Here is a 13626-nt window from a genome sequence, read left to right as displayed (position 1 = left end):
TAATAGCAAGTTTGAATATAAAATCAACTAGAGGAAGGAAATTAAAGGTAAAATCTATTTCCCAGGGACATGTTAATTTCTCTTTTATCAATCACCCATAAGACCCAAAGTAAAAGGAATAAAAGCAAATCCTCCACATCCACATTTCCCTCTTTTTTGCCTTACTTTTCAGATGAAAGCCAGCCTCTGGTCACTCATTCACCAGAACTGTTCTTATACCCCAGACTTCTCTTAGTAAAAGACCTTGCTTCATTTTGCCATGTGTTCAATCTACCTACTTAAGCTACTTATTTCAGAGGAACACGCCCGTGTGACCCAGCGGCACTTACAGATCTAAATATCATGTGAAGGGGCATGGCGATGTTGAGATTCAGGGCATAATTGTTCACCACGCTGACAGTGAAAAACATGGTCACCATGACGGCATAGTATCTGAAATGCAAAGACAACATCACATTACGCAGCTCTGACAATTTAGGAAAAATCAAGTATAGACATCAACTGTAATTTTGGTTAAAAAAATAAATTTTGCTTACTTCTTCAGTAGTGAAAAACTGTATCACTATTATCAAGTGAACTTAGATACTAAGAACATATAAAAATGCTTCATAAAGGCAGACTAACATGGCAAAAGTTGGAATTATATATGTTTAAAGAAACACTATTGTTTTTAAGTATACATAGCAACTTTCAACTAGGTTTTACAAATATTAACTGGCACTCATCAGTAAGTTTTTGAAATGAATGAATAATTTTTTATTATTGTATCAATTATTTGTAATTTTCGCATACCTCTGCAGAACTTGAAAACAGTTCATTCTCACAAATATTTACTCCAATACACTTGCTTCTACCACTAACTTTCACTATTTCTAGAGAAAAGATTTGCCAAGCCAAGGGTTATTCTCAGTCCAGCAACTGTTAAATTTATCCCACATTATGCATCAGTGGCCTCTAAATTAATGAGGACATCTCTTGACTTGTAGAGCTTTGTATTTAAAATTAAGGTCTCTGTTTTTAAGTGTTTATAGGTCTTAAATAATAATTAAAAACAAAAGTCAAAAAATTCCAGTAATCCTAATAATTTAGAAAGATAAAAGGACAAATACAAATGAATAATGTATGAACAGATAAATGAATTAAATAATTTTACATTTGTATGTCCCCATTTTGATAGAGAAAATACTTAAGATGTCTTTCATACACATTAGGCATACAAAAATTGCCATTTTTTGCAAGTCAAAAAGGGTCAAATATCATCAATTTCATAGGATTCAACCTAACAATTCAGGAAGAAAAAAAAAATAAAAATAAATGACTACAGAATGCAGGGTAAAGGTAAGTAAGAAAAATAAACAATAAAATTAGAAGTTTAACTTTGCTAAAAGTTCTTATATATTTACTTGTGGTGAGTCACAAATATTGTTCTAAGCTTTCTAATTCCAAGGCAAAAAGGGGATGAATATTTAAGTCATTACATATATTCACCTATTTAGAATATATATAAAACATATATTACATATATTTACCTATTTAATTATTTCTTTTACTGTGACGGGAAAGAAATGTCTCCCATGGGTGTTCACAAAGAGGTTTCTTTACAATGTCATGCACAATGTCCTCAACACAGTACCCTCTCAACAAATGGACTAAAGGATTTCATAGACTCTTCCAAATGATATTTTTCAGCATAGAATAACAAAAAAATGTTAAAGAGCAATTCAGCAATATGGGGGTTTCAGTAATATTGGGGCAGAATGATACAGGTCAAGCCTGATCTACCTGATGGTCTGGATTGATCACTTGACTTGCATAGATTTTAGAATACCTGCAATAATGTTTCCCAAAGCATATTTCCTGGACCACTAGTCCCCCAGAGCTGTTTTATGGAAAAAGGGTAAAAAAAATTGGGGAAGCAAAGTTTCCAAGAATGGTCCCTAGGAGATTTGACGATAATCAGTAACAAACTGAAGATTCTGAAACATCATATCCAATGTTGCCTTAACATTTTAATCATGGAATTCTTTTTTTCTATGTGCCAATAGTTCCATATTCCTCATCTAATGATGATTTTTCGCACAGATTCCTAACCTTTTCCCACGTTTGCATATTTGAAGTATATGACACCACTGAGACCCAGATTATCTTCCCTGGCAAGAACATATTCTTTGTTTTTGGTTAAGTATTGAGCCATATATCCTAATAGGAGCCAAGCCAGAGCTAAATTAACACAGTCTGGAAAGTTTGAGGGCTTTACAACGAGTTTAGGACACAGTCTTATAAACATGCAAAATTCCCAGCAGTAGCTTCTTCACAGCTTCTAAATAATATACCATTGGTGGCAACTTTACAATATTTCTTGCCAATTTTTTTTCATCCTGTCATTAAGAGATGCTATTTGGGGATAAAGAGAGTTCATCAAGGTCTTTCAGGGTAATTGATTCTAATTTATTCCACATTGCTTCATAGCACTGCCTAGAAGTCGCTTATGGGGATGAATGACATAAGCAAGATTTTATTACAGCTTTACACACAGAAAATAAAATGCCCACAACAAATAGGACACACATGGGAGCATAGTTGTTAGGGCAAGATCAAAGGGCAGGTTCGGGAGTCTGGACTTCATTCTGAACACATGGTAACCACTGAGTGCTCGTGAGAGGGAGATAACATGATAAAATCATAGGATGTTGAAATGGAAGAATGAAGAGGTGGGAGGCATGGAGAACAGACAGCCAGGACACTATGACAAAAGTTATGGCAAGACTGAATAAGTTCCTGAACTATGCTGGTGGCAGTGGGATGAGAAGAGAAAGTGGAAGGAGGAGGGTAAGGTTCAGAGGAGTCAGAAATGCTATGGCTCCTCCTGTGATGTAAATGCTAGCCTTCGGGAGCAGAAAGTTTTATGCAGATACTGAAATGAAGACCCACAAAAAAAGTATTCAGAATATTTGGCAACACATTGGGAAATTAAAAAGTACAATATTGATAACAAAATTCAGCCAGATTTTCTATAGCAGGCAACTCAGGAATCCCGTAAAAGAACACTAACAGCAATGCACCTTAATTTTAGTACATGGATACGTTCACACCAGAATGTCACCCTCAAAGCAATTAAATGACAACATCCTACTAAATACTCAAAATTGGATGGATTACACTTTTATCTAATGTCTCTCACAGCAAAAATGCCGAGTTCTTAATACATTGTTTACTATAAGAACTGTCTTGTTTTCTATTTGGCCCCAGGAGTGGAGCTATGCAAATCTGGACTAATGCACAGAGGTCTAAAACCAACAGTTTTGCCTTAGCTTGCCATTCATCTTCTAAAAGGAACAATGATACCACTCTTAGCATATCTGATAACTTTACCAACACAGATGATAGCATACATAACAATTAAAAAAATTTATGGCCACACTAGCCTTTTGACGGACCCTATACTACATATATACACATCGTTGTCTCCGTCATAGTTATTTTGAGTGTTGTGGCAGGAATGGCATACTAAAAACAGGTGCCCTGAAGTCTCATGACATATTAAATTGAGAAAATGAATTGTTATTCCGTTGATATCTTTGATACAAATCTTATAAAAGGATGTCTCACACTTCTTTTATATCGATACCAGAGAAGCTCTTAACTTAAAAAAAAAAAAAAAAGAGACTTCAATGTGCCATACCTTATTGGGATAGCTGGCCGCTTCCTTCCCAAATCAGTTTCAAAGAGAAAGCCTTCCACAGCAATAAATAAAAATTGTGCAAATGTCACAATATTCCCGCATCCTGGGTGCTTCCTGTATGGTAGATGACAATAAGGGGGAAAAAGGCACAAAAACAGATAAAGAACACTCATAAGGTATGTTATAGTCATAGTTCTGGAATAACAGGGAGGATAAGTTTCTATTACCCACTGTCTTTCTTTATCTATCTTTTCATATTCCATGTATCACAGACATACTTCACAGAGGAAAAACCCTGAATGTCAAGCTTTGTTATTGTACTCTTCCCTGGGGTTACGAAGCCATGCGTGAGAATCGCTCTGATGTACTCAGTCCTAGAACTATGATACAACTTTCCTACTTTACTGTGGGAAACCAGTTATATGTACTTATTGGGATCCTCACTTAACCAATAGGACTTTTAGTCAGGATCCTAATCCACTTTGGGGAAAAAGGGACATTGATATATCTCCCCAACCAGGAAACACTGAGACTGCTATAAAATGAAGAAATGCACTGGCCTTGATGATAGGGGCCTTAAGATATCATCCCCAAAGGATTAAACATTAGTTCTTGGCGGGGGTGAGGCTGCAGAGTGGGAGTAGTGTGAAAAAATTCTTACTCTTTTTATAAGCATAAAGCTCAGATATACATACCATACATAAAGAGGTATAAAGTACATCTGGTGAGAAGCAATTAAGAAAAACATGTCTAAAAAAGACTGAGAAACAAGCCATGGTCCAATATTCCACACAACACTCAACATAGTGTTTTGTTGTTGTTTTTGTTGTTGCTGTTTTTATTTATTTACTTATTTATTATCTGCAAATTTTATTAAGATATATTCACATACCATATGTTCCATCCAACGTATATACACAATCAGTGTCTCACACTGTCATGACCTAGTTGTACAATCAACACTGAGTTTTGAATGTAGTAGGCACCCGACAAATGTTTTTGGAATTAAATCGAGCCTCTTCAGCAATCTATGGAAGAGTTGGGGACTCTTTCAGTGACTGCTAGAAACAAATTTACAAGGTAGAAAAATTCTTTCTGACATCCCTCTGGAGGCACTCTGAAAATTAGTTTCTTAAAATGCTTATGGTTTTCTTGAACTTGCCCTTCACTGGGGTCTGCTTAGTCATTGGAAGAAGTACAAAGTGAGCAGTTAGTTGTCTGCCTTGCTAAAGTTGCCAAATTTCAATATTTCCAATATTTACCAGCCCTCTGTTCTATATTTTCATTGTGATCAAAGACATTTAACTGAAGTTAGTGATTAGAGGGATTTAACTGTATTATTATTTATTAATCTAATGCTATTTATTAAACGCAGCTCCATTCTCTATTGGTGGTATGGTTTAATTAAATAAAGACACACAGATTCTTAAATATACCCTTCAGGCATAAACATAGACAATCCCAGGCATAACCTTCTTGTACAGCTATGTTTGTCATCTGGAGCAGAATTGTTACTGCTCTTTAAGCTCCATTGCCAATGAAGAGTTCCTTGAAGACTCCTGCTTTAGATTCAATTTAACAATTTCCCTGTGAGATCTTATGTTCAAGGGACAGGGCTCAGAGTTGCAGGAATAAAAAAAATGACCACGTAAGATATGTACCTCATTCAAGGAGCTAATTAAAACCATTAGCCTAAACATAGAAAAAGAACTTTAACTCTAGATAGTTTCTAATGCAGTGCTTTTCAACCATGGCTAGGCATCTGAATCACCTACTCATTAAAAAACACATATGCCAAAGAAAACTCAATCTTTCAGTACTGATTTAATTAGACTGATGTAGGGCCCTGGAATCCAGAAAGGAGAGCCCAAGTTGAGAACTACTAGCCTAGAGGGGAGAAAGACCCAGGTGGTGTGTGTGTGCGCGTGTGTGTGTAAGACGCAAAGGTAATTCTTACGTGTTGATAGGGGGTTTTGAGAACCAGTGTGCTTCACAGTAGTCGAAAGTACAGACTGACATGCAAGATCCAGCTCGTACTATGTGACAGTGGAATGAGTTAACCTAAGTCTAGTTTTCTTTAAAATGGAAATAGCATTAGTGCCTGTGGTGGTTTGAAGCTGTCTGTTCCCCAGAAAACATATTCTTAAATTTAATCCATTCCTGTGCGTATGAACCCATTGTAAGTAGGGCCTTTTGATGAGGTTACTTCAATTAAGGTGTGACCCACTTCCATCATGATGGGTCTTAATCCTATTGCGGGAGTCCTTTATAAGCCGAATGAAATTAAGAGAGAGAGAGAGAAAGCAAGCACGCCACAAGAGGCAAGAAGCTGAACCCGGAAGAGAAGGGAGAGACCAGGAGAGGCCACCATGTGCACTGCCATGTGACAAGCTGAGGACCCCAGGATCAGCAGCAGCCAGCCCCAGAATGCCCCAGTCTTCAGGAAGAAAGCATCACCTTGATGATGCCTTGATTTGGATTTTCTTTTAGCCTCAAAACTGCAAGCAAATAAATTCCCATTGTTTAAGCTGAACATTCCCTTGATATTTGCTTGAGCAGTCCAGGAAACTAAAACAGTGCCTATCCTATTAGTAGAGTAAAATGAGCCAATCCCTGAAAAGCACGTAACACAGTGCCTGCCACGGAGGGGAAAAGGCCAAGAAAAGAACCACCAGACAACTAGCATTCAGGACCCTGAGTATTGAAAGACCTTCAGTCAAAGTATAGTAATCGTTTTAGAGACATATTCCCCAATTTTATTCATCCATAAAATGGAAGTGATATATTTTAATGTTGTAGTGAGGATTCAATGAGAAAATACATGTAAAGTGCCAAGCTCAAAATTTAGTCCCAAAGAAGCTCATTAAGCTTCCTTGCTTTCCCTTCCACTTTCTCTTTATCAAAAGTTTAGGCCAATTCAATCGAAGAACAATCATCGAGAACCTATTATGTGTAAAGTTATGGGCTAGCTGCCAAGGGAGTTCTCAATGCAAATGAGACCCAATCCCTGATCCCTGCTGTCAAGGAGATGACAATATAATGAGGGAACCAAACATGGAGTGTGAGTCAGTAAGAAATCAGGGCCACAGGAGGGATGGTTCAGCTAAAAAACGTCCTTGGTCCTCTCCCTGTCAGCTCTCCCTGACAGCCCTCTCCCAAGCAGTTCGGTGCACTGTGCTCCCAGGTCCCAGCAGCACATGCTTCCACTATAGCACCGAAGACACTGCAATTGCTTGTTGGCTTGTCTGCCTCCCAGGACCAGACTGTGAATTCCTTTACAGGATGGACCACGTCCTATTTGTCTTTGTACCCCTACTCTCTGTGCCGTGTCTGGCATTCACTCAACAAAGTGAATGAATGTGGGGATGCTGCAATAAGCAAACATGATCCAGAATGTGAGGTTTGTATAATTTATTATACAATTGATTTCAAGTACTCTTTCACTTTTACAAGTGTCTTCACCATAGGATTTTTTAAAAGGCATCATAATACTTTTTAATTTTATCTTTATTTATGGGGATAGGTATTGTTATGCCCATTTCATAGCTAAAGACAAAAACTCCCAGGGTCACATGGCAAATAAATGGTGTCTGTAGACCCTCTTATTAATATTATCATCATTATTTACAATACAGTAGTTTCAGTGTATTACAGAGCTGTGCAACCATTCACCACTAATTTTAGGACATTTCCAAAACCACCAGTAGCAGTCACTCCCATTCCTCCTTCACCCCAGTCCCTGGCAACCCTAATCTACTCTTCGGTCACTATGTCTTTAGGATTTTAAAATTTCCCTAATACATGATTCAATTTTCAAAAATTCAACCTATACTGTTTTTTTAGGAACATATTGTTGCATAGCTACTGTGATGGTTAGGTTCATGTGTCAACTTGGCCAGGAGATGGTGCCCAGGTGTCTGGTCAAGCAAGCAGTGACCTAACCATTACTGCAAGGACATTTGTGGCTGGTTAATAAACCAGAAGGCTGGTTTGTTAAATCATCAGTCAATTGACTGTACCTGTGTCTGATTACATCAACGAAAGGCATGTCTTCTTCTGCAATGAGAGAATTCAATCAGCTGTATTTAATCCAATCAGTTGAAGACTTTTAAGGGAGAAAGAAAGCGGACCTTCACTTCTTTGGCTAAAGCCTGTCCTGAGAAGTTCATCGAACACCTTCATCAGAGTTGCCAGTTCACTGCCTGCCCTATGGAATTTGGACTTGTACATCCCCACAGTTGTGTAAGACACTTTTAGAAAAGCTTGTATTTACAGATATCTCCTGTTGGTTCTGTTTCCCTAGAGAACCCTAACTAATATAGCTACCAATGGAATTATATTTTTAAAACACACAATGTGAATAATTCATTTTAAAACTTCAGAGTAAAAACTTGGATCCTTTTCCCTAAATTTCTTGTTTTCTTGAACTTTATTCCTTAGGAATTATAATCACTCTCTGCTAACAGTTTCATTATTTTGAATTCTCTTTGGCAAGAATCCAAAATTTTATCTTTAAAAAAGGCAATTTTGAACAGAAAGAGTTAGGCAGATAGTCTATGTCTTTTGTATATTTTCGTTTAAATTTAGGAAACTTCCTTATTTAACTTAACATTAGGCCCTTAATTGGAAAATAAAACGGGAAAAGGAAAATGTTTCAGATTGTTTTCCTGGTATAAGGCACGCAATCCTTTGCCAATTAGGTAGCTCGTGTGTATCTTATTTCCAAGGTAGACTGTAATCTCCTTCTTGTGGGGGAATCAAGGCCCTCAAACATTACCCTGTATCTGCTTTGTACACTGCATTGTGCTTCATATTTTATTATACCTACCAACTATAGGCATGAAAATCAGAAAAAAAAAAAACAAAAAAAACCTTGTTTTTCAAATTGGGGAAAACGATTTAAAATGTTCTCTTCTTCCTGCAAGCCACTTTAGCATTTCCATTTATATTTAGTGTTCTACTTATCATTTATTAGGGCACCTAATGTTTCTAAGGAAACCATATAAAGAGAACAGTTTCTGCTCTATAAAAATTTATGAGCTTTCCATCGTGATGTCCTAAGATAAACTCACAAATTCTAAGGTGGCCATATCTGAAAAGAACTTTATAGACCATTTGGTTCAGCCAGTTCTTATTTTTTTGATCTGTAACATGAGAAGTCATGATTTGCCTAAGCAATCAGGAAAAGGCTGCTATTCAAACCAGTGTACCATTCACCATCATAATAAAAACCCTACTTTATAAAAACCCAATGCTGTATACAAAAATCCAGATTTACAGAAAAGATATATAAGGAGTGATGATTTATTTACAAATTATTCTCTAAACAGAAGTTCCTAGAATGCACATAAGCATTTTGTAAAGTTAGATTTACCCACAACTTTTCAGGACATCTCATAAAAGAAGATATACCTGTATTATAACAAAAGTTATTAGGGAGAAAGGGACACAGGCTGCGACTATGCTTCAGGCTTTACAAATGCAGCTCACTTAATCCTTCAAAACATTGTGAGGCTGGTATGGCCATCACCACCCCACCTCACCACTGCTTTTACACTTGAGAACAAACTTAGGGAGCCTGTAATGTACCCAAGGGCTCACAACTGGTAAAGAGGAGCTTCAGGTGCTAGCATATTCTGACACCATACAGTCTTTGGCAAGACTTAATTTCAATTAATGGCATATTCAAAGCAACTATTACATTATTATTCTCTGAACTTCATTTTCATAGCTTGCCTGATAATACAGTTTTTCATATTTTTAAATCAATGTCCAAGGTTACTTTCTTTGGAGGGGCACCAGACTCACAGCCAGATACATTTTTTTTTTTTTTTTAATTTTATACCTCTCACCACCTACAGCGAAGAATGACTAACAACAGATCTTTATCAACACTTTGTACATAGCAGAATTTCAAGCTCTGTAATAGCCAAAAGTAACCCCACAACAGAATTTATCTTAAGTAAACTGGTTACTTCAGAATGACTTACTCAAAATTATCATGAAAATAAAACACATTTCCAGCAGGCATCACATGAAAAATTGGGTGACCAAAATCTATGGACTGCTCAAGTTAAAAAATAACAGGAAGGTTGAAAAACTTTTTGGACTAGGAGTTTAGACACTTTGGATATCAGTTCTGGTTCTGCAACTTACAAATAGTATGGTCTTGAAAGGCCACTTAATTTATTTGGGCCTGTGTTTCACTTTCAGTAAAATAGGGTTATAGTTCTTGCCCTATCTTTTGCACAGGATTGCTCTGATGATCAATGTCTACAATATACTGATTCAGAAACACAGAACCAGACAGCACCATAGATATTATTTTACAGCAGGGAAACAGAGGCCCAAAAAGGCTAAATAACTTGAAAAGGTCACAAAGTCAATGAGTGACAGAGCCCAAGTACTGAAATTAATGATTTCGAGCTTTTAGTCCTGGGGCTTTTCCATTGTAGCTGCAGTCTTTTCTGCAACAGCTTTTATCTACTGAACTTTGCACATTCGTATTCAACACTATTTGTAGGCTCCCTCAATAAAGCCAACCTAGTTTCCTTTTGAGAAAGTGACATAGCCATTCTCAATTTATACAGTTAGACCTAAAAATGCATGCTTCCCAAGCTAAAGACTATAATATCTTAAAGCTGGAAATGCTCTCTGGGGTCACCTGGCCTGACCTTTTGCATAATTAAGAATCTGCTCAACTACATCAATGAGATATTTGGGCAAAGTTCTCATAATCATCTCTAGGGACAACAAAACGAAAGCTTTGCAGAGCCCTTTAATACAAATGAAACCTTTGCAGCGTATACAAAATCACATTGCTTTCTAGGTCAAAAAACTTTGCTCAAGACAAATATGTTGCATTAACAGGAATCGAGAAGAGAGCTGGAGATGGAAGGGAAGCTCCCTGCTGACCCTGGGCTAGTGACGTCAAAACCTCTTAAGGCTTCAATCCCCCAGTGTGAGAAAAAGGGGTGACGGCGGCAACACCTTCAGTGTTCCGCTCAAAGGGATGCGCTGAAACTGTGTCAGGTGAGACAGCGCAGGAGTACGCAAGAGTACCAGACTCAGCAGGGTACCAGGCTGCTCAAACCCAGACCGGGAACCCGGACCGCCCTACTGGATCCCCGCGCGTCTCGGGGGTGGGGCGCCTTTTCTCTGACTTCCTCAGTCTAGCCCCGGGAGCCTGGGTGCGGCCCGAGGGGGTCACTCACCGGACCAGGAGCTCTAGGAAGATCACGTTACTGCAACAGCCTGCGAAAACCAGGCCCACCGCGACGGCCGAGCGCATGGCCGATGCAGGGGAAAGGGAGCGAACGCGCAGAGGAAGCGCCAGCTTATACCGCTACCCCAGGAAACCGGGCTACGCCCTCCGCCACAGCACAGAACATCGCCGGCGATCCCGAGCGCTGCGCTCCCCGGGGGCCGCTGCGGTCTCTCCTTCCCCGGCGGCCAACACCAACCCTGACAGCCGAGGAGCTGTAGTTCGCTGTCAATCCCGGCCCCATTCATCCGAGGGGACGTCCAAGTCCGGGCCAGACTACACATCCCAGGATGCTGCGCGACCCTACGTCAGGCTGTGTCGTAAGACTCGCCTCTGATCAGGCATCAACCTGAGAGAAGAGAAAGGGGAGAGGTGCCTGTCATGCCTCGCGTCGGCGCTGGCCGCGGGGCTTGCTGGGAAGTGAAGTTCCAATACTGTTAGTATTTCCTGCAAGACCTCTAAGGGCTCAGAAATGGATTCGTCCTTCAGTGTGCACACAAACTGACAGCTGGCGGCCCTAGAGCTACAGACCTTTGATTGTTCATTGGAGGTGTTCTAACATCTGAAACAATTCTCCTGAATTGAGCGAAAGGAGAAATTCCTCTGAACTTACCTCTCTACCTCCTGAAAAGAAGAAAGGACACAGGAAGTTCTGAGATTGAATCTTGGGTGGCCATTTAATCAGCTCTATTACCTTAGGCAACTTCTCTGAGCCTCAGTCTCATCGTAGGTAAAGAAGGAACAGTAATGCCTATCTTACCAGGTTGTTGTGAGGGTTAAAATAGATGACCTATGAAAAGCCTAACATAGCAAGTTTATTACTTTACCTTATGATTATTGGCCATGCACCTAGCACACTACTTGACAGTGTTAGCAGCTCTAGGTTAAGGACTTTGTTTAATTCATTGTTGCATTTTGCCAGCACTGTATCTGGCACAAAGTGAGTGCTTATGAAATGTTGAACTTAACTGGTAGTAGGCACTCTGCTCATTTTATTTCTTGTTCCTACTCATCTTTTTAAGGCAATGGCTCTTAAATTTTAGAATGTATCAGAATTACCTGGGGTGCTTGTTAAAAATCCAGGTTCTTAGACCCCATATACAAAGATTCCAATTCAGTTGGACTGAGGGTAGGACCTGGTAATATACACTGTTAACCAACACTCCAGATGATTCTGAAAGACAAATTAGGAAAAAAAAGTTTGAGGTATGTTGTGGATCTTGAGAAAGACTGGACTGTTCATGACTCATGGGAAATAACAAAACAATGTACCTTTCCAAAATCCTACTCAGTTTTGCACTGTGTACTTTATTGTTGTTGCTTTTAATCACAGCATAAATGTATGAGGTGGTAAGATATTGAGTATTATGCTAGAATTTTATACTAGGCACTGGGAAACAAAGGAAATGTAAATACGTTGCCTCCATCAAAAAAGTCTTGCTGGATGGATGAGACATGCGCACATATTTTGCAAAAGAACAGTGCAGCACTATCCTATGTACACAGTAAGTCTTGAATAAACATTTGTTGATTAAGTGAACAAGACTTATAAAGGTTCGTATTGTAAGTGCTATGAAGAGTTCAACTGGAAAAAGAAGGAAATGTGCCTGCTTTTCACCGTTAAAGATCAGATTGCTCTTTTAGATATTTCTGACTGTAGAAATATTGTAATAGGAATAAAACCAGCAGAATTTCATTGAATGCCTCCACTTGTGTGGTCACCAAATAGTCCAGGGTTTGTCTTCAATTTTGCATTTTTGAGAAATCCAATCTTATAACTTCCCTTAGTAGGAATTACAGTTTGGGGAACTCAGCAATTACCAAGTTCACAAGAGACTGATATATACACTTGGATGTTAGTTTGTTACTCTGAGAAATGTAACTGCCAACTGGACTAGGATACTTATCCTGCTGACCAATGTATTTGCGCCACAAAAACATCCTACTTGGGAATTAAGATTAATTAAGATCAGATTAATTAAGATCAGATGTAAGACTATGGATAAAGAGTTTCTCTACAATAAGTCCAACTCTAGCTGCAGATGTTAATCAGCTGAAGAGCTTTAAAAATAAGTGTCATTGTTTGAGCTTCCCTCCTAGATATTCTGTTTTATTTGGTCTGAAATGGGACTGGTGCAATTTTTTTTTAACACTTTTATGGCCTTAGAACTGTAAATTTGTAACCAAATAAACCCTCTTTATAAAGCCAATCCAGGGGGCGGGGCAAGATGGCAGAGTGGTGAGGTGTGTGTTTTAGTTACTCCTCTGGGGAAGTTGGTAGAAAGCCAAGAACTGCATGGACCAGACACCGCAGAGCAATTTGTCTTTGGGTGTACTTCCTACAACACTCACAAATGCATAGAACAGCTGAGATCAGCGAAATCTGTAAGTTCTCACAGCCAGGGAACCCATACCCCTCCCTGCCAGACACAGTCCCATGGGAGGAGGGGCCGTTGGTGCTGGGAACCAGGAGGGAGAACTACAGTTGCCGCTTTGATTGAAAACTCAGACTGCTGATCAAAAACTCCAAACATAGATAGACTGAGACCAGACACTGGAGAATCTGGGAGCAGTCAGCCAGGCAGAGAGGAGATAGGGCTAGCAAAAACAGCGGAAAAAAAAAACAACCCAAAAATAAAAACAGAGACTTTTTGGAGTTCAGGTGAACATGATATGGAGA

At 38.9% G+C, this 13626-nt stretch overlaps 1 protein-coding gene across 2 annotated transcripts in view; it reads right to left on the bottom strand.

Moving 5' to 3' along the window:
- The window catches only part of SLC35B4 (solute carrier family 35 member B4), a 30038-nt gene extending 18816 nt beyond the window's left edge, over positions 1–11222 (bottom strand). The window contains exons 1-3 of one of the 2 annotated variants that reach the window (XM_037836129.1): positions 10897–11222; positions 3683–3796; positions 330–432 (exon numbers count right to left, since the gene is read on the bottom strand). In XM_037836129.1, the coding sequence (XP_037692057.1) occupies positions 330–432; positions 3683–3796; positions 10897–10973 (294 nt within the window). In that variant the 5' untranslated portion in view covers positions 10974–11222. The remainder of the gene's footprint in view (positions 1–329; positions 433–3682; positions 3797–10896) is intronic. The other variant, XM_037836128.1, reaches the window with a different exon arrangement.
- Between the last annotated feature and the right edge of the window lie 2404 nt (positions 11223–13626).

This window comes from Choloepus didactylus, chromosome 5 (genome assembly GCF_015220235.1).
Source record: "Choloepus didactylus isolate mChoDid1 chromosome 5, mChoDid1.pri, whole genome shotgun sequence".
In the NCBI taxonomy this organism is placed as follows: domain Eukaryota; kingdom Metazoa; phylum Chordata; class Mammalia; order Pilosa; family Megalonychidae; genus Choloepus; species Choloepus didactylus.
The sequence above is the reverse complement of the archived record's forward strand: the minus strand, read 5'-3'. Positions and strand labels throughout refer to the sequence as shown.